This window comes from Thalassophryne amazonica, chromosome 8, assembly GCF_902500255.1.
Source record: "Thalassophryne amazonica chromosome 8, fThaAma1.1, whole genome shotgun sequence".
NCBI lineage: Eukaryota > Metazoa > Chordata > Actinopteri > Batrachoidiformes > Batrachoididae > Thalassophryne > Thalassophryne amazonica.
In genome coordinates, this window is record NC_047110.1 from 8,354,846 (window position 1) to 8,373,709 (window position 18,864).

General features: G+C 43.8%; 1 protein-coding gene across 3 annotated transcripts in view; it reads right to left on the minus strand.

The window, feature by feature from the left end:
- The window catches only part of plcg2 (phospholipase C, gamma 2), a 223,001-nt gene that overhangs the window by 46,397 nt on the left and 157,740 nt on the right, over window positions 1-18,864 (minus strand). For all 3 annotated transcript variants that reach the window (XM_034175720.1, XM_034175722.1, XM_034175721.1), the window contains 2 exons: window positions 5,228-5,296; window positions 5,056-5,153 (listed from right to left, as the gene is read on the minus strand). In XM_034175720.1, coding sequence (XP_034031611.1) covers window positions 5,056-5,153; window positions 5,228-5,296 — 167 coding nt within the window. The remainder of the gene's footprint in view (window positions 1-5,055; window positions 5,154-5,227; window positions 5,297-18,864) is intronic.

Here is an 18,864-nt window from a genome sequence, read left to right on the forward strand (position 1 = left end):
ACATCACCAGTTATTTAAGCCCTCACAGTCTCACAGTCCCTTGCTCGATTGTTGACTGATTTCACTTTCCAGCACTCACGTCCTTGCCTTGTTTTGCCTTGTATTCAGCCTGCCGGTATCTGACTTTGTTTTGCTCTCGACCTTGTACTTGTCTTTGCCTCTGATTACCTCCACGCTGTGTTTTTTGACCACAGCCTGTTTTTTGGACCAATCCTCAGCCTCACGTCTGTCTGTACCTTTGCCATCGCTACTGGACCTCCTGTGTACCGAATCCCAGCTTGTAATTAAACCTTTTTCTTACACCAGTCTGTTTGTGAGCGTTTTGCATTTGTGTCCTGCTCGGTTTATGCCACGCCTGACAGAACAATCAAGCCCATCATGGACGCAGCAAACTCTCTTCCTGCTGTTTCAGCTGCAAATTTTGCCACCATCTGTGACATTTTTTCAGAAATTGACATCTTTTTTGACTGTTTCCGCTCCTGCTTCACACCCAAGAAGAAGTTTGATTATCTCAATCAAGCCCTGGACCTGGTAGAGGCGAACACTTGGCTGTGTAAGTATTTCCCAGACCTGGAAAGGCTGGATGAATTTTTTGCTGCAGGAAAGCTCCCAGCCTGGATTACTCAGCCCGAACGCCACCTGTTATCCAGCCTCTCACTCACAGACAGTGACTCCAAGTGGGAGGACATTGAGGATGAGATGACATCTGAGGCTGAAGGTCAGAGGCTTCAAGAAATCGCCACGGTATTTTTTAAAATTCAGGACTTGTTTTTTGAGTTTTTGGGCAGTTCAGATCATTGGTGCAGACAACGTATTTTTTCAGCTTTAGATGAAATACTGCAGGCTGAGCCTGACATTGTGTCTGTGTACCCAGACTTAAATAATATCAAGGTGCTGTTTGTTCAAGGTCAAATCCCACTATATATTGAAGATCCCATGTATTTTTTGTTTGAGTCTGAACTATATGAACCCGGTTTGAGTCCGCCTCCTTCCATCACCCTCTCTGATGCTGCTATCACACTTCTGCCTTCATCCACATCAGATCCCAAGCTGTCACCTGCAGCGACGCTAACCACGCCCAGCCCATGCCCTACCCCAGCTCCACGACGCTTAGTCACGCAGATGCCACCTGGACCGCAGCAGCCAGGAGGACAGGCGCATGGCCCGTCAGCCACAGTGATGCCACAAATGCCTCGCCAAGCTCCAATCCCAGCACCAAGGAGGAAGCGCTCGCCTCAGCTCCAGGCCTCAGCTCCTGCATACTCCTCCATCACCAGCGCAGAAGCGCAATTTTTGCCCGACCCTTCGGAAGGGATGACGTCAGTGAGTTCATCCCCAGAGCCATCGGGAAAGTCTACGTCATCATTACGCATATCTGCATTTCCCGGGGCTTCCCCCGGGTCCCCGCCTCCTTTCCAAGCTGAACCGTTGTATTTTGAAGCACCTGCTGGAAACGTCACAGCTCCTCAACATTTGGAAGGAGAGCTCTCACCCCCTGAACCCTCAGCCATGAATTGCGTGAAGCACGCGTCACCAGGCGCAGAGCAACTGACCACACCAGCGCCTACTGTCAGCTCATCGTCTCCACATGTCACGGCACCACGCATCTGGTTGAAAGAGCTGCATTTTCAAATCAGTGAGTCACACTGACTGATTGATTGACTAATATCTTCTATTATACATTCCAAATCTAAGGTGGAACTCTACTAGTGTTTACTAAGGTAGACCTAAATATATTTTAAGAGAGAGAGAGAGAGAGAGAGAGAGAGAGAGAGAGAGAGAGAGAGAGAGAGAGAGAGAGAGAGAGAGAGAGAGAGAGAGAGAGAGTAGAGCCACTTAGGTGCCTGGTCTTGAGAACCAGGGATGGTAGGTTGAAAAGCTTTTTTATCCCATGGGAACTCTCCCTACCCACCTAAGCGGCTCAAGAATATGGACAGCATGTATATAAGTGACATTTACATGACAATTTATATGATAATATTGAGATACGATAATTTGGCCATATTGTACCACTACAATTTCCATATTTCGACTGTCAACTAGCTGAAAACTTTGAATATTAATTTACATCTACATTAAAAAATGCTTAAAGTGGCAGGGGGTTAAGCGGGCTATAATTGGGGGGTCAGCTGAAAAGCAAGAGAGAAAAATGCTTAAAAAGGTGGGGAGTATGGGGGGGGAAGAGCTCCGCCAGAAGCTGAAAGGTTTTAGTCATGCTAATGCTCCAAGAACCATTTTACTGAAAAAATTCTGAAGGACCTAAAGGACATGGGTAGACGGAAATGAGCTTTTCCAGGCACGTGAGAGGCAAATAAAGAAAAAAGCTTAAAAAGGCGGGGGGTGTGGGGGAGCAGAGTTTGTTTTTTTGTTGTTGTTGCTGTTGTTTGCTTTATGTTCTGGTTTGGGTTTTGTGTTGCTTTGTGTTCTGGTTACTCCACTCGCTTGTCTTGTGTCTGGGTGTGTTTTTCCCCTTCTGATTGCCATACCTCTTTCCTGAATGTTCCCTCACACCTGTTCCTAATTTCCCCCTCATTACCTGCTCTTTTTAAGCCCTCTGTTTTCCTCTTTGTCTTTGCCAGTTTGTTGTACTTTTGTGTCATTGCTACCAGCCTTCTCATAGTCCTTCTTGTTGTTATTGCCACGTCATGTTTTTTAACCTTCTGTCTCTTTTCGACCTTGAGTTTTGTCTCATGATTTGGATACCATTGCTGATTCTTGCCTGCCTTTTTGTGTACCGACCTCTGCCTGTTTTTCTCGTCCCATGCCGCTGTGTGAGTCCTGCATTTGTGTCCAGCCTTTCTGGATCCAGATCCATGACATATGAAGAGACAGCAGGATTCAGCAACAGCAGTTCAAACACAAAGGAACATGAGATGGTACGAATGAGACCAATACAATCTGGTAAAGGAGTGATGAGCTGCAAATTGCATCAAATAATCAATAAGGAAAGGATGTGGCACATGAACCTGGAAGCCCAGTTGACAGGACGTAAAGCCGCACAGAAAAAGCACAGATGTCAAAATAAAAGCACAAGGAATCATTAAGACAGAGGAAAAACACCAGAGAATAATAAACCAACACTGGAATATGATCCTTGAGAGATAACATGACAGCAAAGAAACCCAGGGAACATAAATTAAACACCCAAAAATGCTTGCAATTTGGGTTAATCCCTTTCAATCTGTATATGAGGCACATCTAATCATTTTTGTAACCAAAAGTATTCATGTTTGTTCCTTCCTAGACAAACTGCATGCGCTAACAACCAGATAAAAAATTGGAATTGGCAGTTTCTAGCAACTTGAAATATTTGCACAAAAACAATAAAGTTTATCAGTTTGAACATTAACTATCTCGTCTTTGTGGTGTATTCAACTGATTATAGGCTCAATCATTGTATTCTGTTTTTAATTTACATTTTACACAACATCCCAACTTCACTGGAATTGGGGTTGTAGTCAACCAAGCAGATACTGGACTCTTGAGGTCCATATTGATGTAACTAAGAATTGTTTTGCCCAAGAAGAATATTTTCCTCATTATCTGTTCTCATGTGGGTTAGGGTTAGGAGTAGGAGTAGGGTTAGGGTTACAGGTAGGGTCTTGGAGGCTCCTCCTGAATTTTCCCCAAAAGAAGTGCTGGACACAGCTTTTCACCCAGTTCTCATTGTCCAATCCTTTGTCCTTGCGTCAGTTATTGTTTTTGCATTTGCCAGATTGTGTCACCTGCACACAAAAGCTGTTGCCTCGATGATGATGATGATGATGTCTTCTATATCTACAGTTATATCACTGATAAAGCTGAGGTCACACCCGGTTTCCTTAACAGATTGCAATATCTTGCAATATCTTAGGGGACTGTCACACCATGACGATTTATGAAATTTATGCCGACATATGAAAATGAGGCGAATACGCTGGATACGTTGAGTACGTTAATGCAGCTTTCACACCTTGATGATTTAGTCAGCGTATGCTGACAGCCTCCTTATCACCGGATGGTTCAGTTTGGTACTGCACGGTACGGTGTGGGTTGGAACAGTTAAGTCTGGCTTGGCTTGCAATTCCACCGCTGGCAGAACCCTTTTGTTTGGCTGGTAGACCACGCAAATATTGACGAGCGTGTCATCAAGCACACGCATGCTGTTGCACGGTATCTCTTCTCCACATGGACAAAACAAGCAAAACAGAGTAATTTAAGTTTTATTTTATTTTTGTCTTGGTGGCTCTTGTGATTTATTTTCATTGTGTGCAGAATGCTGAAGAATCAACTGATAAATGCTGGGGTGAATGAATGAGGCTGAGGTGAATGAATGATGTGAATACCTGAGCACATGGGATGGTAAGAACTAATTACAGTGGTCCTTTGCTATAACGCGGTTCACCTTTCATGGCCTCGCAGTTTCGCGGATTTTTTGAGTCCAATTTTGCATGCTTTTTTTTTTTTTTTCTTTATAGCGCATTGTGTTCTGTGTCCTCATCAAGCAGGCCAGTCGCGGCACCGCGAAGGTAGAGTACGCGCATTGTGTTCTGCGGGTCTGTTTATAAGAATCTTCTCGCCCAGAAGAAAAAAGAGCACCAACAACTACCCATAACTGTGTTCTTCACTCGGAAAAAGACACCTGCACCGAGGTGTCACTCAGTGGAAAAAGACGCGACAGCGGAGCGGCGCCAGGACGAAGAGGCGCGATCAGAGGAACTGTGAAATACTGGTCAGTCACTATTAATAATTTCTTATGTGTCCAAGCTCGTAGGTTGATCGTTAAAATTAAATTCATTAGTTATAAAAGCCATCATAATTATTTGTAAGAAAACGTTCTATTTTTATTTCTCAAACAAATGTTTGGGCCTGAAAACAGGTTGGTCTTATTTTTCTACTAAGGTTACTTCACGGATTTCGCTTATCGCAGGTTATTTTTAGAACGTAACTCCCGTGATAAACGAGGGACCACTGTACATGCACGCAGAACATTATCATCATTGTCACTTGGATATGACGTGGACTCGGTCTAGGCTTGTGTGACCAATATGCAATAAAGTGCACGTGGATACTCACCATCCACTGTTGGCTTTCGTCACGTTGTGGATCAAATCTCCTTTCATGAAGCTGAGCTCGTCGGGCTGTGTGGCCTTGTAGCTGTACAGAGCCTTAACCTTAACAATCACACTCAATGTTAATATCATCACGCACAGCTCACAGGAACAACACTTTGGTGTTGTGCACATACCAGTAATGGCTCAATCTCATTGGGTTTCACATAGGTCTTGATGTCATAGAGAGAGGCACAGCTGCTCTCCTATGAAGCAAAAACGACTGTGAGGAACCACAGAGTTTAGAGGCAACATTATTCAGGCTCAAACTGGGGTTCACCCATATCACAGTGACATAACTGTCCCAGGACTGTGAGATCCTTAGAGCATTGGGGCGGCACAGTGGTTAGCACTGTTGCCTCACAGTAAGAAGGTCCCGGGTTCTCTTCCCACCTGCTCCTTTCTGTGTGGCGTTTGGATGTTCTCCCTGTGTTCCCATGGATCCCTCCGTGTGCTCCGCCTTCCAAAGACATGCAGGTTCAGTGACCTGGTGACTCTAATTCAGTGTTTCTCAGACCAACAAGAACTTAAGCAATAAAACATTTTTAAAAACAACAGGTCTGCTGACTGAAGAACACAACCACGTTTGAAAAAGGCGGCTCTCGATTGTAGCTATGAGTGAGCGTGAGAATGTTTTTGTCTGTCTCTGTGACCCTGCAACAGACTGGTGGCCTGTCCAGGCTAAACCCCGCCTCCCGCCTAATGACTGCAGAGACAGGCTCCACCCCAGTGACCTTTACTGGGAATAAGTGGGTTCAGAAATAGGATGGATTTGTATGACAAGATGGCATCAGTCTGACTTGAGCAGGTGAAAAACTTGTTTTCTTGAAATATTTGTAGTTTTATTTGTTGCGTTGATGCTCACAGCAGAGAAGGATTTTCAAAGGTTTGTTTCATACAACAAACAGATCGCATCTAGCGTTATATCTCCCATGTGCCTTCTGACAAACTGTAGCTGAAGTCTTTTTTGTAAGAAAATCCGTCTCTATACCACAAAGGCGATAAGGTCCCAATTCCTTCCAGCTTTTGCGTTGGCGTCGGTGTTGAAATACTTTTATGTGGAGACACTTGACACTTGCTAATGTGATTTTTTTTGGTGGATGGACCCACCAAAAGTTCTTATACTTTTGAGTGTTTCGTCAGTACCACTCTGGGTTCATCCTCCATCTCCTCCTCATCTAGTTTATTAAGCAGCATCAATAGAACAAATTTCGATGGTCAGCCATGTTGCGAACAAGAGTTGATCTTGCAATTTTAATTCTAGTTATGTAAAATTCCAGGCTCAACAACATGAAAGCATAATCTTGGTGTGAACATTCGAACACAAAATGAAGTGCCGATGCTAATGCTAACACTGATGTCAAAAGCTTGGTGGAATCAGGCCCTTAGGTCTTCAGGGTTGTCTTGGTGGCTTTCCTCACGGGGCTCGTCACTCAGGTTTGAAGACCTGCCTCCGCCAACAGATTTATACTAATACAACAACATGCTTTTGGAGGGCGGTGTGCATTTTCAGAGGCCCGACGTCCACGCCCATTCGCCCAAAATGACAGATATTATAATATCTGTCATTTTGGGCGAGTAGGCGTGGACGGAGGGGCTCAGAAAATGCACACCACATGACAACTGCATGTTATCTGCATTATTATCACTCACTGAGATACACAACACGTGGAATCACATTAACAATATTTAATGTCATTTCAAAAGGCACGACACCCAACAAACACATACATAAAAAGTTGGCTCACTTTAACTTTTGTCGTGGTGGTTGGTACCACACTGCTCTCCAAATTTGCCAGTGCGTCCTCATCAAGCTGGCTGCTTTGGCTGCTGGTCATTGTCGGACTATCCATGAGAAAATCATCTGTAATATCCATATTGGGACCAACACACACTTTTCACCTTTTCATCGTTTCCTCTGTGGACAGTTCTTCGGCTGCGTGCTATGACGTCATCACTTTATGCACAGCGGGCGGGTATACACAGGTATCGTAAATGTAAATCTATGCTACCAGCCCAGCAACGCCTCAGTAAGTGATAATAATTTACAATACTGCACTGTCTACTGACTGAAGAAAATTGGCTTGTAAAAGTGATGATTTGCTTGTGTTACCAGAAAGGGTACTTAATTACTTATGCAACCAATCATTTTGGCTTTTATATTGTTCATTAATTTATGTCATATTGTAGACATTATTTTTTCAATGCCAGCTTAAAGGGCATCATTTCAGATTTCTTTAATAAACCATAAGCCTTATTTTTTTTTTTTTTTATTGTTTTAATGCCATTACAAAAAAAAAAAACTCAAGAATTCACAGACTTTTTTAGCCACTGAATTTATGAATTGTACTTCACATGTGAAGGGAGTGCGTGCACACACACACACACATGCACACGCACACAGACAGACATGCACACACACATATAGACACATGCACACACACACAGGCACGCGGACACAGACACGCACGCACGCACACACACACACACACACACACACACACACACACACACACACACACACACACACACACACACACAGGGACATTCTTGGGTGAACGGAGCTGCAGTTGACTTCTGTTGCAAAGCAAACTGAGATTTGCTAAATTTGGGGAGACAGAGCAGGACTATTCATCTGGAATAGACCCGGCGTCATGGGCAGGTCTTAGGGTGCCTGACCCACCCTCGGAGACAGTTGGGCCCGCCCTGGACAGACGAGCCAGTAATGGTCGGAAATTCAGCGGGAGCGCGGCAGGCAGCAACGGCTGCAGGACAAAGCAGGGCTCTACTTTACACTTCTGATCTAAAAACAAAATTTGCCCCCCCCGCAAATCTGTGTCTGGCACCAGGACTGATCTGGATCAATATTACGCTGGATATTCAAAAACAGCAATGACTGTTTTGGGCGCGTGCATTCACAAACATTTCATGGACAAATTAAAAAGTCTCTCTCAGTGTTTGTCCAATAAAAGCTCAGAGGTGGTGGTGGGGAGGGGAGGGGGGGCCGGTGCGCAGTAAAGGACTAGACGCTTTTTGCTGAAGCTCCATGCCATCATCGCAACTTTGTAGCTTGTTATGCTACATGAGCTTTCAATTTTTTGCCCACAAGTGGTGTGTATTTGCCCTATTGACATTTGAAATCCCGTAAAACCTCTGAGAGGTCGCCGCGCTGCGAGATCTCAGTAACACTGAGAACTGCATTGAGACGCTCTGATCACGCTGCACTTTAACCGCTGCACACAGACAACACCATTAACATCGCAGCGTAAAACTATTTTTATATTGTTCCTAAAACTCTAATGAATATATTCTCTGGGTTTATAGACGTTGTTATTGTGTTTGTTTTATGTAAACGTGAGAATCACAGGCTCTCTCTCCGTTATTTTCATTGGGAGCTGTTGTGAGCCACAATCGCTTCCTGATCATGTCGTTATGGGGGAAAGTCGGACCAGGCGCCACGAGGGGGTGTTTGGGGCGACGCCCCCTCATGTCATCAAACCCACCCCCTCGGATGTGAGCGTTATCAAAAAATAAAAATAAAAAAGAAAGAAAAAGAAATACTGGAAAATATAGCAAAATATTAGTTATTCAATAATATCACGTATTTAACAAATAAACCAAATTAATTAACTAAAGTAATTAATTTTAAAACAAACGGATATGGCGTGTGTCTGTGTTGAAGTGATTTGAGAGGTTGAAGGGCTTTTCACACTGAATACTTTAGGCCAATCCGTCAACGTGTCCTAATCCGTCGACGCATCTGACGCATGATATCAGATGCGTCGCTTCGGAAGCAGCAAGGGGGCGGAGATTGCCCATCACACTCTGGCCGTTTCCACAACCTGAAAAAAGTTCAGCGATTGGCATCTTGAGTTTGCGTCGCCTGAACCACAAAAAAGCTTCGAAAAACAGCAGTAGAACGATTCTCCCATCATCCTGCTGGGAGAAGCTTTTTTTCAGCTACTTTTTAGAGTGACGCCGACCGAAGGAGGACTGACAACTTGGTCGGATATCGATTGAACCGCGACAGCGGGCCGACCCGCACGGAGAAGCCGGCCTTCAGGCATCATCCCTGGGCAGAGCGAGGCAGGCAGCCGGGGTGATGGAGCAAACCCACTCAGTCCGAAATCTCCCAGTTTTTGGATATATGCAAAGTCCCAGTTTGACCAACGGAGTTTAGTTCTGCAGCTTTACTGAGGTGAGAATAATATAAAAATAAAACGTGACGTTTACTGAACTGCTGTGAAGGTTTATTGATCGGCTAACGTTAGCTTAGCCTTTTAGCACAGTTGAGCTGAGTGAACGCTTTAATTTCTAAATGGTTCGGTCTTTTTTATTTTTACCAAATAAAGCTATAGCTTTTTTCAGAGACCACAAAAGCTTAATTTTAAATAACTTATTTTTTCGGGCGTTTTTGTCCCGTTTTCTTCCTTTTTTATATATAAACTGTTTAGTGTTTCTTTATATTTAAAGAAATATTTTTATTTGTCCCAATCAGGAACATTTGCTGTGCAGACAACCAAACTTCCATTGATGAGCTGAACACCATGCAGTCCAGTCGAAAGAAAACATCTCTGCTCTTCAAAATAGGACAAAAGTGTCTTCAGCAACACCACCTTCATCTGGTCCCAAGAATCCAGCAGAACATCACCTGCTTCTAAATAAAAGGCTCTTTCAACAGCAACTATTTTATTATTTTTAAAAAGCTGTTTCATTTTATATTTTAACAATAAATGAACGGATCACGAAATCATTTGCACAAGTAGAAGCTCTCCACTTATTGCGCCCACATTCATATTTTAGAAATTACTCTGTCGTGATAACATCATTAAAGGCAATTACATATTTTGACAAAATTACAAGTTGAAATGACTATAAAAAAATCATCATGAGGTTTATGTCACAGAAATCCTACTTTACAATCACACTGCAGTCATTGTTAAATTATTTCCTGTTGCATTTATAATAAACATTTGTATTTATTTACAGTGTTTTATGGTTGAAATGAGATATAAATAATATACCAAACTTAAATAAATGTACAAATTTCCATGTTATTTTGTCTAAAAATAAATGTCTGAGGTTCCTTATGTTAAACAAGAAATTATCTAATCTGAAATAACAGGTGGTTTTAATTTACAGATGAAAGGTTTCTAAAGAACCATTTATTGATTTATTGAGCTATTTTAATTACAAGTGTTCTAAATTTTTTTTCAACAGTAATCAGAAATTCTGAGGTAACAAACAACAACAAAAAACATTTCCAAGGATTTTTCTTCAGAAAACTGCTCCATAAATGAGCAGTAATGTGACACGTTTGTTTTGTAGAGATCAGTGGTTTCTGCACCGATCTGTTTTGTAGAGATCAGTGGTTTCTGCCACTAGTCTTCTGTGTTTTGGCCCGACGCGTCGTTCCTATTGGACAACGCAAAGGTACATCACAGCTCAGAGTGTCAAAAGTTGGATTGGATTGAACTTGCCCATTACCCATTTTTTCCCATTCCAAGATGGCGCCACGTGAAGACGCCCTGGTATTCTGGTCAGGGGCGTAGGTTTGCATATGGACCATAGGGACAAGTCACAACCATTATTTTGGGATGGCAAAATAGTCCCTACCAATATTTAGCATTTTTGTTTATATAACAAAATCATTCACTATTTTTTTTTGCGAACTCGATACTATAATTTTAGTCGTCACGTTTTGTGTTTTCAACGTGCCAGAGTGACAGGGTTACCCATGTTGCAATTTCATTGGCTCACGTTCTTCTCACATGGCCGTAAACAAAGCGCATCTCGTGGCAGGCAGTGCTTAATTTGTAAAGTGGGAGGTCCCGGAGCGCAGAGGATGGGTGGCTCCGGTGCAGTGTTGCCAGATGTACGATAATTAGCGTATTTGTACGATAGTTTTGCCCTCTGTACGATGTACGATCAATAATGGGAAAAAATCCAATATGTACGATAATTTCAGTTGGTTGCCCAAACACGCATCTCTCTCTGACACCCAAGAATCATTTTGCAGGCGTTGCACTCAGGCGGCATCAAAGACACAACACACACAGCTTTGGCCGCCCGGGACAACGTCATTTGAAAGCCCGCCCCCTCTCCATACAAAGTAATGACTTCCCATCCAATCTGTGCCGTGACAGAAAGATTCCCCAACCAACATCTTTTTTTTTTTTTTTACTTTATTTCAACAAATGCAACAACAAATGAACAAAACACAAGAGCAAAGAGATATACAAGAAAAATAAAAAAAGTTCAAGTTCCTTATGGAGGTGTCAACATTTTTTCTGTGTTCAACAAAATCTGCACAAGTGGCTATGGCATCGGATGACGACAGCCACCTCGAGGTTGAATTCGACTCTTTCTAGTCTGGTAATTAACACATTTGTGTCCCTTCACAGAAAAAAAAAATCTTTCTAGTAGTGCGTTCTAGTTTCCCCATTACTATAATTACTGTTTAAAAATGTGACATAAAATTCTTTGGAAATTAAAAAAAACAAAACAAAACGCTAAAATAGCTACGTTGTATGCGTTTTGTTTGTGTACGATCATTTCTCCCAAAATACGATAATTTTGAGGTTTTGGTACGATAGTTTCATATTTCATATCTGGCAACACTGCTCCGGTGCAGAAAAACAGGAAGGGCGGGGTGGAGGGCTTGCGAACAATGCTGTGCGCCACACTTAAAATAAACTGCACACCCACACACACCTTCACAAATGACACTAACATCCTGCCTTTTCCTCAGAAATTACTACATTTATGTTTGCTGTCTGTCTCTGTACTTTTTTGTCACTTTTGCGCTCTTTTTCATACTTTTGCCTCGTTTCAAAAGTCACCGAACGCACTTTACCATAATATATGCAACATATAGCATGCTGTTGGAAAGCACGGGTTCTTAGCTTGCTGTCAGTGTTAAATTTTTCAGAGTGAGGGCTTACATGAGAACGTACGGTAATGAGAATCAGCGGTGCATTAGTGTGAAACTTTCGTGTTTTTCCTCTGCGTTATGACATCACAGGCTTCGTTTACCGTAATACACCATATATATCATTGGAAATCCCTTTTTTTTTTTTTTATTAGGTTGCCAGATACCTACAACTGCATTATTGATGAAGAGAATAAATTATACATCTTGGTTGCAAAAACTTTTTTTTTTTTTGTTAGCTCCACAAGTATTTTTTTGTTGTCTTGTTCTCTCAGGTGTAGGCCTATCGAATAGATTCGTGATTTTGGGTGCAATTTTGTTATTTAAGCTATTTGTTTGTTTGCCTACACGCTTAATATTGTAAATAAAGTGTTAAATTATTCAGCATTATGTCGTCATATGTTATGTATTATGCTGTACTTGTGCGTCTAATGGTATGAGTGGGTTAGGGGGTGGTGGTGGTGGGCAGGGGGGCCGGGGGGGTGGTATTGTCCCTACCAAAGCTGAGACCAAACCTACACCCTTGATTCTGGTGCTCCGTTTTGTCTGTTTTTGTGCGTGAATCGTGTGTCATCGTGTCCCTACACCCGCGAGGAGCTTCTAAACATCAAATCATCAACACCCACGGACATTACGCCAGTTTTTTTAGTGCCTGCAGCTGAACTGGTTCACTTTTTGGCCAAAAAAGTGAGACGACGGCAGAGAGGGAAACGCGCTCTGGAGCTCTCGTGCGCCTCAGACGAAGGGGCACGCGCACGCCCCTACCTGGGATATTTCTCTCCAACGTCCGTTCACTCCACAACAAGATGGATGAGCTGGCACTGCTGATGAAGAAGAATAGAGATTTCTCCTCATCTTGTGTACTGTGCTTCACGGAGACGTGGTTAAATGCACAGACACCGGACTGCGCGCTCCAACTAGAGGGATTCCAACTCCTCCGCGCAGACAGAGACCAAGCACACTCTGGTGGAAAAACTAGAGGGGGTGGACTCTGCTTCTATATCAACAACGCCTGGTGCTCCGATGTGACTGTGATCTCCCAACACTGCTGTCCCTCTCTGGAATATCTCCTCATAAACTGCAGACCGTTCTACTCTCCACGTGAGTTTAACTCTTTCATAATTTGCTCTGTGTATATTCCGCTGAGCGCGCGCTCGCGGATCAGATTATGAGCGTGGAGAGAGACTTTCCGGACTCTCTTGTTATAATTCTCGGTGATTTTAACAAAGGGAATCTAAGTCAGGAATTACCAAAATACAAACAGTTTGTTAAATGCCCGACCAGAGAAGGGAGCACGTTAGATCATTGTTACACGACAGTGAGCGGCGCCTACCGCGTGGTGGCCCGTGCAGCTTTGGGACTCTCAGATCACGTGATGGTCCACTTGATCCCCACGTACAGACAGAGACTTAAACTCTCTAAACCTGTTGTGAGGAAGTCTAAAGTGTGGAGCAATGAAGCTGTAGAGGAGCTACGCGCGTGCTTGGCCACCACGGATTGGAATATGTTTGAGGCTTCAACAGACAGTCTAGATAACTACACGGACACTGTGACGTCATATATTCATTTCTGTGAAGACAGCATCATCCCACAGCGTACCAGGGTGAGATATAACAATGACAAGCCCTGGTTCACACCTAAACTCCAGCAGCTCCGTCAGCAGAAAGAGGTGGCTTTCAGAGAAGAAGACAGAGACAGCTATAGCGGTGCAAAGTACAGATTTAGCAAGGGGGTGGCAAAGGCTAAATCCATGTACAGTTCACGTCTGCAGCAAAGGTTCTCTGCCAACGACTCGGCCTCTGTGTGGGGGGGGTTGAAAGAGATCACCAACTACAAGCCCAAAGCACCTCGTTCTATTGACGACCTCAAGCTGGTCAACGACCTGAACGTCTTCTATTCATGGTTTGAAGACAAGGACTCACACCTCCCCACCCCCCACACAACTGGATATTCAAACACTCTGGACCTCCCCCCTCTCACTGCTGCCCTCCCCACTCCCCCTGTTGCCCTCTCGGTCCAAGAGGAGGACGTGAGGAGACATTTCAAAAGGCTGAATCCACGTAAGGCCCCGGGCCCAGACTGTGTCTCTCCTGCCACCCTGAGACACTGCGCTGATGAGCTGGCCCCAGTCTTCACGGGGATCTTCAACACCTCCCTGGAGTCATGCCATGTTCCAGTCTGTTTCAAGTCCTCAATCATAGTTCCAGTCCACAAGAAACCACGCGTCACTGGACTTAATGACTACAGGCCTGTGGCTCTCACGTCTGTAGTCATGAAGACCTTCGAACGCCTGGTTTTATCCCACCTGAAGTCCATCACCGACCCCCTCCTGGACCCCCTGCAGTTTGCCTACAGAGCTAACAGGTCTGTAGATGACGCCATAAACCTGGCCCTGCGCTCCATCCTGCAGCACCTGGACTCCCCAGAAACCTACGCTAGGATCCTGTTTGTGGACTTCAGCTCTGTATTCAACACCATCCTTCCAGCTTTGCTCCAGGACAAGCTTTCTCTGCTCCACGTGCCCAAATCCACCTGCAGGTGGATCACAGACTTCCTGACGGACCGGAGTCAGCGTGTGAGGCTGGGAAAAAATGTCTCGAACACTCGGGTTCTCAGCACAGGATCTCCACAGGGCTGTGTCCTTTCCCCTCTGCTCTTCTCCCTGTACACTAACTGCTGCACCTCCAGCCACGACTCTGTAAAGCTCATCAGGTTTGCGGACAACACCACCCTCATCGGACTCATTTCAGATGGGGATGAGTCTGCCTACAGGAGGGAGGTGGACCGGCTGGTGACCTGGTGCAGCAGCAACAACTTGGAGCTCAACGCCCAGAAAACAGTGGAGATGATCATGGATTTCAGGAAAGCCACAGCCCCCCGCCCTCCCTCGCCCTCACCAACAGCCCCATCACCACTGTGGTCTGTCACCGCTTCCTCGGTACCACCCAGGACCTCAAGTGGGAGTCAACCATCAGCTCCCTCATCAAGAAGGCCCAGCAGAGGATGTACTTCCTGCGGCAGCTGAAGAAGGCCAAGCTGCCTGTCCAGCTGATGGTGTAGTTCTACACGGCCATCATCGAGTCCATCCTCTGCTCCTCCATCATGGCGTGGTACGCCGGGGCCACAGCCAGGGACAGACACAGACTGCAGCGCATTGTGGCCTCTGCTGAGAAGGTGATCGGCTGTAGCCTTCCATCTCTCCACGACCTGCACGTCTCCAGGACTCTGGGCCGAGCAGGTCGGATCACAGTTGACCCTTATCACCCTGCACACGGTCTGTTCAAACCACTCCCCTCGGGCAGGAGGCTACGGTCCATCCGGACCAGAACCTCCCGCCATAAGAACAGTTTCTTCCCCTCTGCCGTTAGACTCATGAACTCCTCATAACTCAGTCACCTTAAGCTTAACTCTGTCACTTTATCATTTTATCACGGGTCACTTTAGACAGTGTACTTTGGTTTTTAATTGCACTCCTCCCACTGCACTGTTTTTTTCTGTTTCTCTGTTTTTCTGTTGCACACAGCCTTTCATATTTCATATTTCTTTTTTTTTTATCTTAGATTTTATCTTATTTTGACACGTTATATTTTATCTTAGCATTTTATCTCTTCTTAATGTTGCACCATTGTACCGAAGCAAATTCCTAGTCTGTGAATCCTGTTCACTGGCAATGGCAATAAACTTCTTCTGATTCTGATTCTGATCTGTGACTGCGTCAGCCTGCCGACAAGCGGCAATGCGCGCTCCCATCAGAAGTGTCGGTTTAGCTCGGCTTTTGACGCGACGCATCTGACGCATCTAAAAAGCAACGTGTCTCATTGAAAATAATGCTTTTTAGACTGATTTTTGACGCATTTGACGCATCTGACGTATTCAGTGTGAAAGGCCCATGAAAGGCTCTTGAGGGTTGCGCTTGTCAGTGCGGCAGAGGGCAAGGATCCTGAGTCCACTGAGGTAGGCTAGCATCCAGTTTCCACACAGAATTTTATGTTAAGATATGGACTTTTATGGTAAGATAAAAGTTATGTATTGCTGTAAATATATCTACATGAAAGGTTTATCTTTGACCCGTTGTGTGACTGTCATGCCCAACTGCGGTGTGTTTGCGCTTGTGATTGAGGGCTGTATGTGGGGTTAATCTACTGTCTCGTGTCGTTTCTCAGATCAGTTGTTGGTTTGGTTTTGTGGTATGCAGGAGATCACTTGACCGAGGGTCTATACGTTCAAATAATAATTAAAAAAAAATACTGTCATCACTCTTTACTCTTAGTCAGTCTCTTACAACGATGTAGCCTAAATACACAAGCTTTCTAGGAGCGCACCCAATTCATTACGCACGGTCAGAGGCATGTCCCCTCCGGTGCACACTTTTTTTGGGGGGGGGGGACCCCGCCCGCTGTGATAAACTCATCGCCCCCTTAATATTTTTTTTCTGGCACCAGGCCTGGGAAAAGTGAAGTTTGCTCTTTAACGTCTTGATTATTGTTCTTTACAACACTGTTTGTCCTCTTTGTTCCAGACTAATATATATATATATAATATGTCTGAAATTCAGTTTGCGTTTATTAAATTGCACACAGATTAAATGTAACAGACACAGATTATTTGTTATAATAATTTTAGCAAATTTTCAGGGTATCATGGAGCAGTCTCTTGTTAATGTGATGAAAAGCATAAAAAAAATACAATTTTTGTAGTATAATATTCATTTACAATTGTCATCATGTGGATTTTCTATGTGTTGTTTGACTGCAGCGACTCTCTGGCATGCAAGGGATTATGGGATACGTCAATAGGGCAAACTGACATGAGATACCGGTAACCTGGAACCTGACAATGAAGTCCAAAAAAAAAAAAAAAAGATGCAGCGAGCCAAAAGAAGGGAACTTCAGCGGACCACGATACTGATAGCAATGAAGCTATCCTAGCCACAGTTAACAAGTATGGCACTGAGCTAACCAAAGTTTCACAAACTGTACGGAATGAAGAAGGCAATGGAAGAACGGCTGGATACAATCGAGACACATTTGTCCGCCCTGCACAATAAGCACAGTCGGACTGCACAACGTTTAAATGGTGTGGAGGATGCGCTCTCAAGTGCAGTTGTTCGCATTACAGCTTTGGAAGCAACATGCACGCACCTACAGGTAGCTAATGGTCTGTTCAAGGCTAAGCTAAATGACTTGGAGGGGCGCTCTCATCGGCTTAACGTCAGGATTGTAGGCATTAAAGAAGGAGAGGAGGAAGGCAACACAACAACTTTCGTGATTCAATTAATACCTGAGCTTCTCGGACCAGCCAACTTCACCAAGTCCATCAAAGTTGGCTGCACACATCGCAGCTTCAAGCCAAAGCCCCAGGATAACACACGTCTGCACATTATCATAGTCAAGCTCCACTATGACCGTGACGTGGCCAATATCTTCAAGCTCAGCAGACAGCTAAAATGAAAGCTGGCGGATGCCGGCGCGAAGTGCACCTTGAAGCCAAAAATATCTGACTGGTAAACTTTATAATGAACCACGTTCGTTCCATTGAATACTGGGCAGATATACATTTCAACGTATTTGCTATTTGTACATTTCCTAATGGTGAAGCCTGAGGTCATGGTGGACTTGGCACAGAGTTTTAAAAAGCACATACAGATAAACTGTTTCCTCTTTGACTGTGTATGGTTAATTTCTCAGTGAAAGAAGTTTATTTCCTGGAACTTTGTATGATGCCAATGTTTGTCTTTTACTAAAAAAGGCAGGGATGATACTGATGTAACCTCTTATCGCCCTTTAAGCCTTTTAAATAGTGACCAGAAGATTGCCTCCAAAGTTTTGGCTAATCGATTAAGTAAGCATATTGGTACCATAATTAATAGTGACCAAACAGGATTCATTCCAGAAAGATATCCTTTTTCAAATACCTGATGTCTTTTAAATATTATGTGCTCAAATAAGATACCTCACTCGGCTGTCGTCTCACTTGACGCACAGCAGGCCTTTGACCAGATTGAATGGAAGTATATGTTTACTGCGCTTCAGAAATTTGGTTTCGGTGATAATTTCACTGTAATGGTGAGAATGCTGTATGCTCATCCTGGGGCATGTATATTAACCAACAGCAACAAATCCCTGCCCTTTTGTTACATTGTGGCACAAGACAAGGCTGCTGCCTTTCACCTGCACTTTCGCCCAGACTTTGGAACCATTAGCCATTGCTATTATGGCAAAAGCAGACATTAAAAGAATAAGACTGAACACATTTGAAAGCACAGTTGGATTATATGCTGATGATATAGTTTTGACCATGTCTGATATTACACAATTTCTCTCACCCCTTCTTGAGCTAATTCATATTTTTGGTCGGTTTTCCGGATTCACCATTAATTGGGGAAAAAAGTGTGTTGCTTCCTCTTCCTGATGATTTGGACTCCAGTTTTTTCATAATCTACCTTTTAGAGTTACCACAGAGCACTTTGAATATTTAGGAATCAATAGTCCCAAAAATACCAAGCTTCTCTTTAAACTAAATTTCTCAGTTTTGATTGATAATGATGATGGGTATTAATAAGATTTTAAGAAAAGAACCGGTTCTCGATACCCAGCCCTACTTGTACATCCTCCTTTTTCAGGACAGTTAACTCAGTTCTCAAATCATTTATTTGGGCTGACAAGACCCCGTGCATTTCTAAAATACATCTGCAGAAGCCCACTTCAGAAGGTGGTTGTGGCTTGCCTGTTTGGAAAAGCTATTACTGGGTGTGTAATATAACGGCTTGGGTTTTCTGGAACAATAAGAGTGATGCCAATAATCCCTCCTGGTATGTAATTGAGTTGCAGTATTTTTTTTTCT